Here is a 17,425-nt window from a genome sequence, read left to right as displayed (position 1 = left end):
GATTCTAGAAAGATCACACAGAGAACATATGAAGCATACTTTGAGAAAGATTTCTATTGAATGTGTAAAATGAATGATTACAAAAAGCTGGTTACAACATAATTAAAAACCGGAGGCATAGTCAATATGCCAGCCACTTGATCCTCTGTTTTACTTTACTCAAGTGTCAATCTACCTTTTAACATTTAGGTACATTTTTCATACTTCTAGCTAGAAGCAATATATATATATATATATATATATATATATATATATATATATAATTTGTGAGATTTTGCGGGTTGTGTGATATTTCATATATTGTGTTTTGGCGTAAAAGTCTCACCCAATAGTACTTTTAGCATGTTGAATTTGTATAAACTAAAGTATTTGATCAATGTCTCAAACACAAGAGCAAAGTTCACCGCAATTCACGAGTAAAAGCACTAATATACAAAAAATGGTTATACTAACCATGAGCAATATAAAAAAGGTTTTTCTATTGTACATTTTTCTGCCTTCATAGGCGTCATTTATGATTTCTTTTACAATTCTATCTATATAAATTGAAGGAATGTAACCATGCATTGATTATCCTTTTTTCATCTTTGAAATATTCTTGTACATGCACTCTTATTTGCTATCATGTCATATTTCAAGTAGCACTAACTGCGTAAATCAACTGACACGAAAATTTTCTAGCTTAAGTAGATGTCCTCGTCTCAGTAAATGATATTTTTGGTTTACACTAAAAATCTCATATGTCAAGAGTTCCACTCATTCCTGAGGAACTTTCAGTTGGAGGGTCGATTGAAATCCAAAGAAGTGCAATCGTAATGGAAAGGATACCTGACCATACATAAACAATAGCCGGCACCCTTCCTCTCCTACCCATCAATCCCTTAGCAAAAGGGTACATATGAGACAACACCCAGAAGCTAAAGAACACACTTCCCAGGAGTTTATTCCACTGTGGTATCACACTGTACACGGTCCTTAAGCACCCCATGACAAGGGCAATGAGATTAACAATGATAATCGTTAGTGGCATGATGAAGAGACTAGTCCATTTCACAAGGTAAAGATCAGCATATTCATCATCTTCATCATCACCTGCTGACTTAGAGGTTAGTGTGAATGAGATCTCTATGCCTGCTATGACCTTTAGCAAACCTTGTATGACAGCAACAAGGTGAGCACTAGAGCCACCAATCACCCAAAACTGCTCATTTCGCCACCATTCCTCTAGTGCAATGCCTGACCACTTCACTTCAAGGAGTGAGAGAAGAGTGAGGCATATAGTGATGAGAAGAAGATAGGTAAGGAAAGCTACATTCAAGCCTTGGACTATGAATTGTCCAGAGAATAGGGAAAGTGCAGGAAGGAAGCAATACATGACCAAAAACACTGAGGTGAAAGGGTAGATGCCAACATTGAGGTATGCAACTCGCTGCAAGAACTTGAGGCGCCTGCTTGCAAAGAAGGCATTATTTCTTGAGAAATAAATCTCCACAGAACCTGTTGCCCACCTTAGCACTTGGTGGAGGCGATCAGTGAGATTTATAGGGGCTGTGCCACGAAAAGCATCTCTCTTTGTAATGCAATAGATAGATCTCCACCCACGGTTGTGCATTCTATAACCAGTCACCACATCCTCTGTCACTGACCCATAAATCCAACCTACCCTATCCCCCCATTCTGTCTTATCCTCATACCTGCATTTATACATCAAAACCATTCCTGCTTCAACATATATAATGCCTTACCAAGAAATATTAGTAGTTAAATTGGTACCAAACTTGCGTGCCAAGGTACTTAGCTCTAAGTATCTTTGAGTGAGCAAGTCTGGTACCAAAATGAGAAGATAAACAAGCAAACTACCAGCAAGAGATGACAGCAATTGCTTCCGCGACAGTCGGAGCATCCAACGGAGGACGTGGAACGAGAAGTGCTCCGGGAGGCCTGCCATTTTTCACGGATGAGTGATCAGCAAGTGGCCTTGCTTGGAACTCAGCCACGGCTATGGAATCTGTGAACATAGTTGAGTTACCAAACTTCTGTGGGTAACCAGCTTCTACATCAGATGTGAGGGGCTCTGTGTCATCATCGATATGTGATCTTGCTTGCAGTGCATTACGATTCACCTTTGTTTTCACCCTGCCAAACACGCCTGTGTGCTCAATGAATCTTGGCGGCTCAAACCCGTACAATGCATACCTACGAAACATGCAACCTGTCCCCACATACATTGGACCTTGGAGACCATCTAGTGCTCTCATATTTCCTAATGAAGTACACATTGTTAAATACAGGTAGATATATACTTACATAAAATTGGAAATGTTACCAAAATACCATTTAGTCTAATTTTGACATCCTATGAATGACTAATGGTGAGTGAATACTCAATTTCATCATTGAAAGTGTAAGTATCGAACAAGTTAGGCTCTAAAAGAAGATAATATTGTCTGCAGTCCCTCATTCTGTCAAATTTCGGTCAAGTTAGACAAATGTTTTATCCGAGCATAAAGACTAACTTGACCGAAATTCGACACAATCAAGAACCGCATGTATTTTCTTCTTATAGGGACTAACTTGTCTGAAAGCTTTCACTTTCGAGGACAAAATTTAGCATTCACTCAACTAATGACTAGTTATGAGTGAAATCTCGAACCTTACCATCAAAGAAGACAGTGTTGTGATTTGCATATCGATCAGAGGGATCAATCCCTTCAAATCTTTGTGGAAACTGAATGTAACATACACGATCACCACCACGGTCCATCATGAAGCACATACCCTCCCTTATAGCAAGGGAGTTATAGAAGTAGTGGTCACAATCTAGATTGAGTATAAAGGGGCCATTGGACAATATAGCCGAGGCTCGAACCATGGCGTTCATGGCTCCTGCTTTCTTGTTGTGGTCAAACCCTGGTCGCTTCTCTCTTGAAACATATGCAAACATTGGAATCCTGATGTCTATGCCTGTGAAATCTAGACCATTCTCATCTGTATCACCTATTATTGGGTCATGCTCTGGAACCTTGCTCAATATCTGTAAGTTATTAATATTGAAAGTCAATATTCTCCATGACACAAAAATCACAATACTAGTGTGTATTCAATATGTATGTACTCTAACAAAATAACAGCAGTTTCCTTATATTATTCTCTCACAAAAGAAATAAGAATAATGACATACAATTTTTTAGAAGCACAATAGCTCACACATAAATTTCCAGATAATAATTCCATGTGTTATGTATGATTTCAGTGGGAGAGGTTGAAATTTTTTTGGACCAACTTCTATGTACCAAGTAACATTATGTTTGATTTCAGATTAAATCTTTCGAGAATTGCTTCTCCTTTACAAAAGTTGGTAGCTTCTTTCAAAAGCATTTCTCCTTTGAACTTTAAAACTTAATGAGTTCCAAAATATACACTTAATCCAATTACAAAGTTGATGGAGGGAATTAAAAGAGACAGTTCTATTGGACTATGTCAATAAATTATTCCCCTTTGAACCATATTTTAACAACTGACACTCACTACAATATGATCTCTATGTATTAAAATCAATTTGCAGAGAAGCTCTGATGTTTTTCTTAGTCCACAGTAGACAAAGCCTTAAAAGAGAACAAAGATAGTACCTGCAAGATTCCAGCATGGTCACCTTTAGAGTGATCAGCTGTGGGGTTGTGCCAAGTCCCTGGCCAGTGAGTGCCATCAGCCATCCATGTAGCTTCAGTGACATTGATGGGCTCATCTGGTGGTAGAACTCCACCATTTTTCTCCTTAATCATCTGCTTTTCCTTCTTCACCTCCCTAGAGTTGTACATTTTATTTCTTTTTCGTATTACTTCAGGAAGTCCATTGATTCTGACCTTAAATTCATCATACTCTCTCTTCATCCATCTACGGTCCTTCACAAAATCTGGTCGTTTCTTGTTCTTTGTAGGGTCCTTCTTTATGTTGAAGTAAGCATCAGGATTCCTTGGCTCAATATTGTGTTTTCGACAAAAAGGTACCCAAACCTCAGCAAATTTGACAGCTTCAGCCATGGCTTCAAATGTGAGAATGGCACCACCATCATCTGAAATGTAGCATGAGATCTTTTCAATAGGGTATTCTACACCAAGAATGGAAAGAATGGTGTTGGCAGTGACAAGAGGTGGCTCCTTGTCAGGGTCAGCAGTGGAAACAAAAATATCAACGCCAGGTAAATCTGATCGACCAGTTGGGTTGGAAGGAGAAGGTGTATCAAACTTGTCATGCAAAGCAGCAAGGTCTGTGCTTCTGTTTATGGGGTTGAGTTTTGGGAGAATGTCAAGAAGCCAAGAGAAAGCAAACCAAATTTCACACACAACTGATATTCCCCATAACCACATTGCATCATAGTTTGGATTCTGAATTCGCCAAGATAAGAAAAGGGCTAGTATTACTATGCGAATAAACACCAACATCCTGTTCAAAATTAAAACTTGATTAAACAAATTCTTAAGATATGTTCTATAGACCTTATATGATGCACAAACTATGCACATTCTTATCAGCATTACGTTGACGTACCACTTGTACTCGTAATTCAATACATTTTGCCTTATAAAAAAAATACCTGTAAGGGCTAAGTATAGCGCCAGAAACTTTAACTTTCCGAGTGAGTGGTTTCCATGGTTTGTCCATGAAATCTGACTTTCTCATTCCAATATTGTCTTCCCCATAAGAATTTTCATCCTCCTGCCAAAATGCATTCCCAATCCCATAAGTCGCTTTTGTCTCAAAAAGCCATTTGTTATGATCAAAATCTTGTGTTTGTGTCCTTAATAACATGGACCTGTTAGTCTGTGAGTTCAACACAGACATCCTTCTTTCCATTTTGGATCCACCACCACCGCCTCCTCCTCCTCCTCTATCACCCTTCATTCCATGTTGCTGAGATTCTAAGGCGAACCTCGTGGTCCCACTTGTACCATCTTGCTTATTAGAATCAGAGGTTTCAGGTTGGTTGTCTGGTGTTGGTGGCATCATGACAGTGTAATTAATGTAGTCATTTTGGCCTGCAAATTCACCAGACAAATCTGCGTCATCATCTCTTGACAAATTCACAATCCTGCCGCTCGAAGTGCGCCGCGAAAACTTCACAGATTGTGGTGGCCGACCACCGGAAGAGGATGATTTTGGTGGTGAATTTGATGAACCTGTCATCTTTGTCAATCTCCGTTACCTTTTTAGACACATTTGCATGTTCTTCTACTCGTTTGAAATCTTGTATGAAGAGTTTTGATGTAATAATCTTTGTCCTTTTGTTATTAACTGTTGGAGAAAATTAAAGGGAACATGAATCTCCTCCATGCAACCATTAAGGTTGTTGGATTGGTTTTTAACAAGAGAGGAAATTTTTGGTTTGAAAATGACTTCTATGAGATCTTCGCAGTTTAGAATTCTAGAACGAATATCATATCACCTCCTCAATTCATGCTCAGCCTCTCTCACATTTTTCTTTATTTTTCTTACCATTTTTATATGAAGAAAAAAAAAATTCCCCTACGAGCTACATTGTTGGGTTGTGAACAAGTCAATAGCTTTACAGAAATCTTGTATTATGGCTTTGATTTCACGTTCACAAAAAATTAAAACAATTTTTTTTTTGGGTAAATTCACTTATTAGATAAAATTATGTAATTTTTTTAGTGTAGTAATTAATATAATAAAACAACCTTTCACCAAAGTTTTTTTTAAAGGTCAAAGTACATTAATGAGAGTATATAAAGGGAATTTTAACCCATCAGGACAAAGGTACGTGGTCCCAAGGCAAGAACAGGAAATTTCAAGCCACTGCTACATACCTCCATTCGATCTTAGTTACTTAAAAATCATAAGAAATATATTGAAAAGAATTTTCATGTTGATCCCACTATTGGTTTTATGTGTGACACAAAACTATATGAGAATTGGTTTAATATCACTCTTTTATATATTTATACAATTCATTTTCGCACACTAAGACTCTGTTTGGTAGAGAAGAGAGAGACATGAAAGAGAGAATAGAGAAGTTGAGTAGAGAGAAATATGTGAGAAATATAGTGGATTTATAGATTGTTTGGTATGATAGAGATAGAAGGGCAGAGAGAAGAGAAAAAGTTACTTTTTATATTAAAAAATGATTTTATTCAACATTAAATGCTTTTTGGCGGTTCAAGCTACTTTTATGGCACCTTGAAACCGCCAGTAAAGTGCGAGAGCTGGCAAAAAATAAAATAAAAGCACGTTAGCTCCCCATCTCTTCTCAATTTGGGGAGATTGAAAAAAGGTGTGTGGCCCACCTCTGCAACTCCCCCTATCTCTCTCTCTTCCCTTCCACCAAACAAGGGTGGTTTTCTAATCTCTTCTCTATCTCTCTCTCCCCTAACTCTCTTCTACCAAACAAGGCCTAAAGGCTATGACTCAACTATTGGTGGGGGGAAACATTTAGAACCCTCGACACCGAACATGCATAAAGGTCCACAACAATAACCTAAGGTCATGCATTTCAAAAAAGTCTCATACATATAGGTAAACGCAGGTGATGATCAACTGATGTATATCAACCGAGGTGATAAAGAAGCTTGGAAACACTTCGCCTTTCAAGGCTTACACTATGTTTGGTTGTGGAGAGTTAGAGTAGAGAGAGATGAGAGGAAGAGATATAGAAGGAGGGTGAGGGAAGTTAGAGCATCTCCAATGGGAGTGTCTCACACTAAGAGACTCTCCCACAAGTGTCGCACACCATTGGAAAGAAATGGTTCTTCCACCATGTCTAATTTGGGTGTGGTAGTGTAGACATTTCTCTCTCATGTGTCTCTCATAAATATGTACATATAAAATATTATTATATTTACTTATTATTTAATTCCCCAAAGTATGTAGTTGATTGTGGGGTCTACAAGAGAAACTTTTAAGAGTTTTTGGGTTGGAGTAAAAAATTTGTAAATGGTTTAGATGATGTGGCACTATGGAAAATTGTAAAAAATGAAGTATAAACACTCTAGTGAATGTGATGGATAAATATGTTCTTACCTTGTTTGGTGAGGGAGAGAAGGGAGAGGGATATGGCAGGTGGGTCCCATCCCTTTTTTGGGTCTCTCCAATTTGGAGAGAAAAGGAATAGTAATGGGGCTGCCTCTTTCTTTTTTTTTTTCGTTTCTGTCAATTAGTGGACCACTAATCGCATCTCACACCCACCTTTCACTTTTTGCATTTAAATATGATTTTTTTTTAATTAAAACTTAATTTTCTCTCTCTCTTTCACCTCATTGTTTCTCATCTCTCTTTTTTATCTCTATCATACCAAACAACTCAATAGTTCTACTCAATCTATCACATATTTCTCCCTACTCAACTTCTCTCTTCTCTACTCTCTTCTCTATCTTTTTCTTCACAACCAAACCGAGTGTTAGTGTTATGGGGGCTTGTCGAATGGTCTTGCTTTTTTTAATATAAATTATATTAAAATGTATTAATGTGTAGCACAAGAATGCCTCAACCTTTTACAAAGTTAGAAGAATATATATAGCCAATTAAAAGTCGTCCCCCACAGTTTGATAACGAAAGATCTTTACCTTCCACAAACCGTTCGGTGTAGATGACATTTGAAGGCACATTTTCCCTTTTTTAAGGTTGTGTCTTGGGAGATTATGAACCGGCATGACGGAGTACCACATCAAGTCGACTATATTCTCATACTGGGTACTAGACCAACGCTTCTGCATTAGGTCAACCATATTTGTATATTGAGAACTTGCCAACACCTAGTTAGCCATATATATTCCCATACTAGGAAATAAGCAAACACTTCCATATAAAGTCGGTCATATGCACAAAAATGTTAACTAGGCCACCGCTTCCGGATTATGTCAGCCATATTCATATACTATATGACCACGGTCAGCCGACCAACAATGAGTGTTAAGCTGACCATTTTTCAAAAGACAGACGCAGGACAACATTGCGATTTTTTTTTGATAGGCAAAGAAATGCATTAATGGGAGCACAAGGGGTACTCAACCCATAATACATCAAAGAAGGGAGAAAAGAAGAGATCACAAAATAACAAGAATCCTCTTAGAATCTAAACTTTAAATACCACCAAGAGGACCAAATTAGCAAAGTGTTACAAAAACTTGAGCCTAAAAATAATACCCCCATACAAACTGCATCAGTAACCAGCCACCAAGAGTATCTTCCACCCTCAGAAACAAACATAGTCTTTGGAAATGAAAGCACAAAGAAATTATACGTGCTTCAATGCTGCAAAATAGTACCCAGCCCATGATGTAGACCAATATAAGTAACCAGGTTTCCATTCCCATGGCAGAGTAGAAAAAGGAGCTCATCAAGCTGCCACACAAATAATTAATCAGGCATATCCCCTCTTATGATAGCAATCAGAACCTGAATCTACAAACAACCACCCTCCACTCCCCCATACCAGCAAAATAACCAAGACACCCACAACAAATGAATATATCCGCAAACCAGAGACATTATGTGAATACTTCATCTGCCAACATGTATCTATAAGCAGTAAATAGGATTCATGGTCCACTCAAAAACAGAAAACACAAAGTTGTTATCATTCGCCTTTTTCCACAACCAAGACTTGAACTGTATCAACTCCACAATTCTCTCAATCTCCACACAACCCCCCCCCCCCCCCCCCCCCCCCGGAAAACCACATTAGTGCGGTGAAACCATATGGAAGCAATCACAGCAACCCATATCAAAGACAGTGATTGTCGAAACTTACTTGCACTCCCAATACAGCTCCCAAACTGCTCAAAGTGAGCACCCGCTACAGCGGCTGTACCAGACTTACGCCAAGCCACTCACAAACCTTCGACCATACTCTCCACACAACCGGACATCCAAAAAACAGATGAGAAACCTCCTCCTCCTCAATTGAGCACAAAGCACATGTTGTTATAGAATTAATTGGGAGAGCATGTCTAAGTGCAAGGGTTGTTCTGGTTTGCACTTTACCCAGAAACACCTTCCACGACAAGGCCTTTATGCTAGGCGGAGCCTTTAAAGACCAAAGAAGTCTGAATATTTTTCCATCAACAACCTCAAACTCACCATGAAGGAGACAGTAAGCTGATTTCACACTGTAGCCTCCATAAACCTCCTTTGTCCAAACCCATGTATCCCGATTCCCCTCTCTAGGTGAGAAGCTCCTGAGCATGTCTCTCAAATCCTCCACTTTGGCCACCTCTCGATCAAACAAGGGCCTAGTCCAAATAAAGTTCCACCTCCACTCTGAATCTGTCCGGCATCCCAACTCAGAAATAGTACCCTGTTTATGAGCAGAAAGATTAAACAAGCGTGGAAACAAAGTCATCAAAGGTCCATCCTCGAACCAATCATCCTCCCAAAAAAGAGTGTCACGACCATCACCAATTTTCCTGCAAATTGCATCTTTAAGCCAGCTGCCATACTCAGAAGATTCACAAACAGAAATTAGATCTTTCCACCACTATGAGTCCCGTGGCCTAACAACCCCTCTATATTTAACAGTAAGAATTTTACACCAAAGACTATCTTTTTCGGTTAGCATACGCCATCTCCATTTACCCAACAAAGCCTAATTAAAAGTCCTCCAATCCATCACCCCCAAACCATCCTCTTCCACTGGTCTACAAATAGTCTCCCATTTAACCCACGCAATTTTCCCTTCTCCCTCCGAACCACCCCAGAGAAATCTCCTCATGATGCTATAACACTTAGCAACAACTCCCGCCAGCATCTTAAAAAAAGACACGAAATACAGTGGTAATGAGGACAATACAGATTTAATTAGACAAATTCTCCCACCAAAAGAAAGATGACGCCCCTTCCACTTTGACAATCTGAGTTGTAAGTTATTAGTCACCGGGTTCCAGAAGGAAAGTCTTCGGGGATTCCCACCCACTGGCAGCCCTAAATAGATGAAAGGCACCACCATACGCCGACAAAGAAGAAGGGATGTCGCGCTATTCATCCAACTATCCTCCACATGTACACCTACAATTTTACTTTTGTGAAAGTTAACCTTCAAGCCTGAACTCAGTTCAAAGCACCTTAAAATGCTCTGTACAGCGAACGCATTCTGCATCGTTGCTTCTCCCAAAAAAATAGTATCGTCTGCAAACTGTAACAAAGAGACATCCAACCCTTCTTGATCATGAATTTTAAAAGGGGAAAACAGACCTTGAGCAACAACTTGTCTTAGTAGACTAGTGAGACCTTCAGCTACAATTAAAAATAGGAAGGGGCAAGGGGATCTCCTTGCTGGAGCCCCCATTTTGAGCCCCATTTAATAGTATTCTCTTGTTCTGCGCCACCACTTCGTCGTCTCCTCTACGCCGCCGCCACCACTTCTCTCTTCCCATGAGGCACAACCACCACCAAAAAAACCCATAACGTGTTCGTCGTCTTCCCTACGTCGCCACCACCTCTTCTCTCTTCTCATGAGGCACAACCACCACCGCAAATTCTCTCTTCCGCTTGTCGCAACAGATCCCACAAGCCACACTGCTACCACCACCACTTCGCCTTTCTTCTTCATATCTGAAAGCCCCACCTCTCATGGCTTCAACTCGAACCATCAACGATTTTTTATTTTGATATTTGTGTCTATCTGCAAAATTGATAAAGTTGAGGTGTGTACTATTGTTATGATTGGGGTTTGCTTGTATTTGTCACTGTTGCTAGTGTTGGAAGATGAAAAGCCCGACTTTTTTGGGTTCGCGTTCCTTTTTCTTCCTTTGTTCATCTCTTCAGTTTTTTTGAGTGTTGTTGGATGCTTGAAATTTACATTTTTCCTCTTGGATCAGGTTCAGGTTTGAGATATTATTCATTTTTTGTATTGCAATATGAATTAGTGAAAAATTGCATCTTTTTCATTCTCTTCCCCCTTCATGGGCATTTTATTTTTCTGGTGCTTTAACTCTTAGTTAGATGCTAACTGACCGGACAAAACCGTTGTCTGATAAAATTGAACCCAAACCACCCGTCGCCGGTGAATGGACGACAATGAATCTAAAGATTTGGGGATTTTCACTAATTGATATTGACGTTTTTGATCCGAAACCGACCGAATTCGTTTAGTAGACAAGTCTAATTAATCAAATCTTCGTCGTATGGTTTTAGTTGGTAGTTGGTACTCATTTTCCGGGAACATCACTTCCATATGAATCCTCAGCTGCTTTAATTTGAGTTCTATTTGTGTTGACCGTTTGAATTTGTTGAACAGAAAATTTTCTATATTTGACGTGCTTACCCCGAAAATTGGGTCGAAGCCTTTAGACTTAGAGATTATTTTCCTTTTTGTAACAAAAAATTAAGGTATATTTTTGGTAATTATAAACATGAATATTATCTATAAAAAAACATGAATATTATAATATAAAATCATTTATGTCGTATTTATCCAACAGTTTAATTTTTTTTGGATAATTAGTCATTTAACATGGTTTTGGAGCCATTGTAACCAAGTAGTTCAGAGTTAGAGTAAAATCTTTATCGCCCTCATTATTCTAATAAAAGCGTGGAATTTAATTTAAGCACATGGTAGATGCATTCTCCACACTTTGAGCCAAATGAATTCTGTAACATATTAAAATATAATATAATTATAAGAGGAGGGATATATCGACTCCAGGAGTCAATTTAAAAAACTAACTCCAAATCTTGACCCTTCATTTTATTAGAAAATAAAGGTTGAGATTAAAACTTAAAACCTCTCACATGACCTCCACTAGCAGGATTCCTCCTCCTTCTATTCGTGAAAACTGAAAACGTAAAAACCTTCTTCTAGTTTTCATCATATATGCCTAATTTACCTCAAACTGGAGCCTCACCCATTTCATGGTAGTTTTTTCAATTGCCGCATGTTTCGCATCTTTCTCTTGTACTCATGAATCAAGATTACCATCCTATTATTGGTCACAATTTTAAGCTATTATGAAACCAGTCGTATAATTGGTCAAAATCGTGACCAAAAACTTTAAGCTTTTTTGGATCCATTCCTATTACATTTGTGGCCCCAGTGGCCGAAACATTGTGAATTCAACTTTGGATCCAATTCACCCTTATCGTGCGTTTCTCAATTGTGAAATTTTGATGTTGTTGTTGTGGAGGTTGCTCCCTCTAACGTAGCCACCATTGATCCAGATTAAAGAGAATTTGTAATCTGACGAAAAGAAGGTGTTGATTTTTACGTTTTCAAAATTCAAATTGAGGATTAAGAACACGGGTGATGTTTTGTCTTTTTGTCCACGTCAGATTATTAATCCACCTCAGTCTCCTTCCGTTAGCAAATTGACAGAATGACTAACGTTGCTCACGGAGTGTTAGGTGAGAGACGATTTATGTAATTAAATTAGGTGAGAGACCAAAATCGTGACTTTTGTAAACGTTAGGAACCAATGTTGCAATTAATTAAGCCTTGAAGTTTTAATCTCAACCTTTATTTTTCTAATAAAATGAAGGGTCAAGATTTGGAGTTATTTTTTTAATTGACTCCTAGAGTTAATATATCTCTCCTACCATTCATGTGACTCTTATATAATTGCTTAAACTTTTAAGATAATTATAGTTGCATATATGAAGTATTAAAATTATTATCCACATGCATTAATTTAGTTTTAATTCAGAATAAGTCTTTCTCAAATACTAATTAGTAATTAATACTCCTTTTCTTTCATGTTCCTTATTATTCTAGTCAAAGATCCGCTGAAAATATTCCATAACGTGATAGACCGGATGTATATTTTTCACACATGAGCTGACTTATGATAAGGTCAAGTTAAAACTTGTTCATCACAATCGATCACATCATTAAAAAATAAATTAATCAAGAACTGACCATAACTAACTTTCATTACCAAAGTTTTTGTTTTGCATATGCATTCAATTGCTCAAAGTTTTTCAACGATTACAAGAAGGAACACACACACTGACACACAATTACAAGAAGAAACGACTAATAGAATTGCTTGCTACATAGATAGAGATTATATAAGAACAGTCCCCTCCATCAAATCTCTATTATTGGAATCAGATATATATAAAGATCAAACCCTAATTAAGTTCAAAAACAAGGAACAAACACATTTTGTAACGAAACATGACAATTCCATCCCAGTTGTACATAAACCTGCATGACAGATAAAAACAAAATAAATAAGCAGACACTCAAAGACATGATCATTGATCCAATATTAATATAAATTCTCAATAGCATATTACCTTGACAGAAATTGGAAATCTACTATCTATTCTTGGGGTAAAATATATCCTTGTTAGATGGTGGCTTATTACCCCCGGAGGTATTGCCCTTAGGTGGAGGAGGCCTTGTAGGAGTAAGAGCCTTTGGAATATTGGTATTATTGCTCATCCTGAAAAAAAAGATTAAGGGCTTTTGACAAAACAAAGCTATTTTTTTTCGCAAAAGGAATTGAACGAATGGTTTCAAATTTGTGGTGCTTCCAATAGCCACAATGAGAGTTGTATTTATAATGAAAAATTTGGGGAATAAATGCATCGTGTGACCACAATATTCAATAAAAAGGAAATTACCATGTAATTTGATTAACAATTAACATGGAAACTGCGTATATTTTCCATGACTACAACAACTTTGATGAAAGTAACCCCTGTTGAAGAAAATGGGACAGATCAACGGTGATAAATAGAAGAGAAGATGAGGTTTTGGTTTTAGGAATTTTTTTTTGATATTGTGTGACCTTTGTGCCCACTACACCACAAAAAGGATTAGGTAGCGGCCTAAAGGTAGCAGTTTTAAAAGAACCACTACCTTATCACGTTTTTTTTTTATATTAATTAGTGTGGAGGGGGCTAAAGTAGTGGTTAAAAAAACAACCGCAACCTTTAAGCAAACATAGGTAGTGGACTAAGTAACAAAATAGGGAAGGTGGGCTTTGGTACCGGGTAAAAATGAACTGCTACCTTAAAGTTTGCTACTTTATCATTTAAAAAAAAAAAAAAAGAGCTGCAGGGTTTCTCCACTAATAGATCGTGCGCGCCCTACTCCACACCAGTTACCATAGATTTTTGGCGGCCTACTCCACAACTTGCTGCTACCGTCTTTGCTTCCCATTCTGCACGCATCTTTTCGCCATATATCTCGTGCCCTAACAGCCACCAGAAATTGTTGCCGCCACCGTTGCTTCGAGGTTTGTGGTTGTCTTCCTCGTCTTGTTGCCGCCACGGTTGCTGCGAGGTTTGTGGGTGTTGCCGTCTCTTTGTGATTATTGGCGTCGTACTCCGTCTTGTTGTCAAACTCATCTCGTGGTTGTTGCTGTCATCTCTATTTTGCCGGTAATCTACAGTTTTTGATTTTTAAGTTTGTATTATATATGGTCAATTGCTGTGTCTGGCTTATCTGTGGGTGAGGATAAGTTTTGCCGTCAAGAAAAACAAATGGCAAGAATTGGGGGTGATGAGTTTGATAGATTGGTTGCAATGTTTTTAGGGTAGATTAGAGAAAGAAATTAGCAGCAGTTTTATGTATTGGGTGATAGGTAGTTCTTTTCCTTGTTAATCTGCAATGTAACAACTTATTGCTTTGTGTATCAATGAATGTTTTAAGTTCATTTTTGAACTCAGAGATTCTCTTTTAAACTTCTGAATTTTACAAATTACTGTATTCCATAGCTATGTCTGTGCTGTCTGAACTTTGTTTCACATTAGATTTGTGGTTTATGTAATTAACTCTTGAACCAAAAAAAAGATTGATTCGTGGGGCTCCTTGTCTGATGGCACACAAAAGAATTAATGTGGTGTTATTTTTTGTGCTTTTCGTTAAACTTTATGTTGCCTTAAGAAAATATTAGAGGGGGATAGTTGTTTTATATTATATCATCTTCTATATGTTGTAGCATTGCTTATTGCACAGCAATTTAAAGCCTTCAAAACCAGCTTTATGAGATGACAGCACCCTATTGTTTTGTCTCTGGACTTACTTTGAAAGGCTTGCTGAGCTGTAGGTGACTTCTGTTTTTTCACTCCTTTTCTTTGATCTTTGTTGTGCCTAGAGGATTGTACATACTGCAGTTGACAGATTTGAGGAAGGTACCATGTTGATTATGCTGATTGGAGTTAATTGATCTTGACTATTGGAGGCTTTTATTTGTTTTGTCCTGTCTCTGATGGCTATCTGTTTCAAGCAATCTACCACGGTTTGATGGCAATGTGGATTTGTTTTGGTGGGCTTGAGGAGATTTTATAGTCATTTGTGGCTTTTTAGTGTTCTCTTAAGATGTTTGAGATGGAGGGATGGATTAGTTTCTTGTCTTAGGTCTGTTATACTTTTTCGTGTTCTTTTCCTTTCCCTTGTTCTCTTCTTCATTGTATTGGGTTGAAGTACCTCTTGTACTTCTATTTTAATACATTCTTTTGCCTATTAAAAAGAAAAAACCGGCCCTTTATTTTCGCTGTACACACAGCAAAATAGATCAGAATTTTATCCCCTATTTCACCACTGCGCAAAAAACCTCAGAGCAACAGAACCAGCCGTATCCATATAAGATAAATGAAACCATCTTCACTTCAATGGCTACTCTCCAATAGGCCTAGGCGCTCCAACAACATCCAGCAGAAATTGCACTAAGTAAAAGTCCCCTGCAGCTTCTTCAACAGCTTCATTAGCTCAGCCCAAAAATCTCAAGCATTAGCAAACCAGTAAAGACGAAACCGATTAGATCCTCACCATTGCTGCAAACAGATAGATAAGAAAACCAGAAATCCTTGCTGTTTTTGAAGATAACAGCAACATATATCAGAACCAGAAATTCTTTATCAACTATATTATAAGCATCTGCAGTAAACTAAAACTGCAGCCTGCTTGGTTCTTTATGAATTATATAATAAGCTTATGTTGTAAACTTCATAGCTGTTATCAACATTTGAACTTGGGACCTGACGATTGTGTTCCACCACAACTACTAGTACCATCCAGCTGGCCACAAACGCTAATCTTCTGTTGTTAACTTGAATGCAGCATGTTTGAGTACTCTTAATCATTTGCATTTCATTCGCTGTCTTGTAATAACTTCTCTTTGTTGTTACACATTTGATCTGAAATCCCTGGTTGTTAGGTTTGTGGAAAAAGTTTAGATTAAAGTGAGGAGTGCACTAAACTGTGGAGTAGTAACTATTGATTAAACAATTAACAAATGAGATTGTGATGAAAGATATGTACAATGCACATGTTAAACAAACTATGCTATTAGTTTTTAAACTGTGTAATTCCATACTATTCCTTGAAAAGTACACCTTTTACTTTAAGCTCTCTAATCTCATAAAAATAGCTGAATTTCTAGTACGTATCTGGTGATTTGCAGCTTCAGAGTGGTATTGCGAGGCCATGAGCACAAAGGTGATTGTGATAGAGAGAAACAATACAGGTAATGACATTTATTTATCTTTATTTTGTGTGTTTTTCTTTGTTTGGACTTTATTGCTTGTATTTTATCAATTCTAAATTTATCGATTGCTGTTTTAAATTTAATCCATAGTTTAGTTATTATATTTAATCCATGTTCTAATAACCTTCAGACTTCAATTGAGCTTTTGCAAAAATAATGGTACAACCAAGTGTTGGGTTCATTGTTAAAATCTTACTTTTGCTAGAGTACCTAAAATAGAAGATGTGAGGACCTGAATTTAATTGTGTCGGTTGATTTTAGAGGTTCATGGCTTAGCGGTGTGAATGTCATAGCCCTCTTTGCTCGTGCTTTGATAATGTTGTAATTGTATTATCACATGTTGACTTGTTTGGATTTTTGTTTTATTGATGCAGGTTTATGGAGATAGTGAAGTCTTTTGGATCTTGATGAGCAAGCTATTGGGGAATTTAGCTGTCATCTTTTTGTATCGTACCTACTCTTTCATTATTATATGTGTAGGTTATACACTTATATGTATGTTTATTTTAGCCTATTTTGTTTGGAAACCTTAAAAGATGAACTTTGTCATGTTTTAATTGTATTTCCTTCTAGTCAATATTATTACATAATCAAGATACTTGGGAACTATGTAAATTTTGGTTTGGAAATTCTTTTAGCATGTTTCTTTAGTAAGGAAGGCCAGTTGCCTACGTTTCATACAGTACATTTAAAAAATAAATAAAACTTAACGCAGCGGTTTGGAATTGCTGCCTTTGTTGTTAATATTTAAACAAAGACAGCAGTTATAACCGCTACGTTTGAAGTTTGCTGGTGGTATCATTTCTGCAGTATTGGTAGCGGTTCCTTAAAAAACAACCGCTGTCTTTAGTGTTTAAAGGTAGCGGTTATGAACCGCTACTGCTGCACATGCTCAATGGCTACGCCTTGCCTTTCTGCGGTTATAACCACTACCATTGCTATATTTTAACCGCTACCTTATCTATTTTTTGTACTAGTGG

At 37.6% G+C, this 17,425-nt stretch overlaps 1 protein-coding gene and 2 long non-coding RNA genes across 3 annotated transcripts; 1 reads left to right on the top strand and 2 right to left on the bottom strand.

Annotated features, from left to right (window-relative positions):
- Window positions 1-298: 298 nt before the first annotated feature.
- On the bottom strand, window positions 299-5,420 carry LOC130722433 (cellulose synthase-like protein D1). The gene is made up of 5 exons (XM_057573153.1): window positions 4,595-5,420; window positions 3,630-4,443; window positions 2,659-3,034; window positions 1,861-2,263; window positions 299-1,694 (listed from the first exon to the last, which is right to left on the bottom strand). The coding sequence occupies exons 1-5, from the start codon at window positions 5,182-5,184 to the stop codon at window positions 737-739; spliced, it is 3,141 nt and encodes a 1,046-aa protein (XP_057429136.1). The 5' UTR covers window positions 5,185-5,420; the 3' UTR covers window positions 299-736.
- Window positions 5,421-12,858: 7,438 nt separating this feature from the next.
- On the bottom strand, window positions 12,859-13,640 carry LOC130724150 (uncharacterized). The gene is made up of 2 exons (XR_009014442.1): window positions 13,246-13,640; window positions 12,859-13,153 (listed from the first exon to the last, which is right to left on the bottom strand). It is a non-coding gene; the product is annotated as an uncharacterized LOC130724150 (long non-coding RNA).
- Window positions 13,641-13,892: 252 nt separating this feature from the next.
- On the top strand, window positions 13,893-17,194 carry LOC130721880 (uncharacterized). The gene is made up of 3 exons (XR_009013683.1): window positions 13,893-14,337; window positions 16,362-16,424; window positions 16,820-17,194. It is a non-coding gene; the product is annotated as an uncharacterized LOC130721880 (long non-coding RNA).
- Window positions 17,195-17,425: the final 231 nt, after the last annotated feature.

The sequence above is a fragment of the Lotus japonicus genome, chromosome 6 (genome assembly GCF_012489685.1).
Source record: "Lotus japonicus ecotype B-129 chromosome 6, LjGifu_v1.2".
Lineage (NCBI taxonomy): Eukaryota > Viridiplantae > Streptophyta > Magnoliopsida > Fabales > Fabaceae > Lotus > Lotus japonicus.
Note: the sequence above shows the minus strand (reverse complement) of the source record. Positions and strands in the feature narration are given on the sequence as shown.

What these genes read in the sequence shown, in the direction of transcription:
- LOC130722433 (XM_057573153.1), bottom strand. Translation starts at nt 5,184, where the DNA reads ATGACAGGTTCATCAAATTCACCACCAAAATCATCCTCTTCCGGTGGT. An exon ending in GCTATACTTAGCCCTTACAG is followed by an intron (nt 4,444 to 4,594) that starts GTATTTTTTTTA and finishes AATTTTGAACAG; the next exon opens with GATGTTGGTGTTTATTCGCA. An exon ending in ATTGCTGTCATCTCTTGCTG is followed by an intron (nt 1,695 to 1,860) that starts GTAGTTTGCTTG and finishes GTATAAATGCAG; the next exon opens with GTATGAGGATAAGACAGAAT.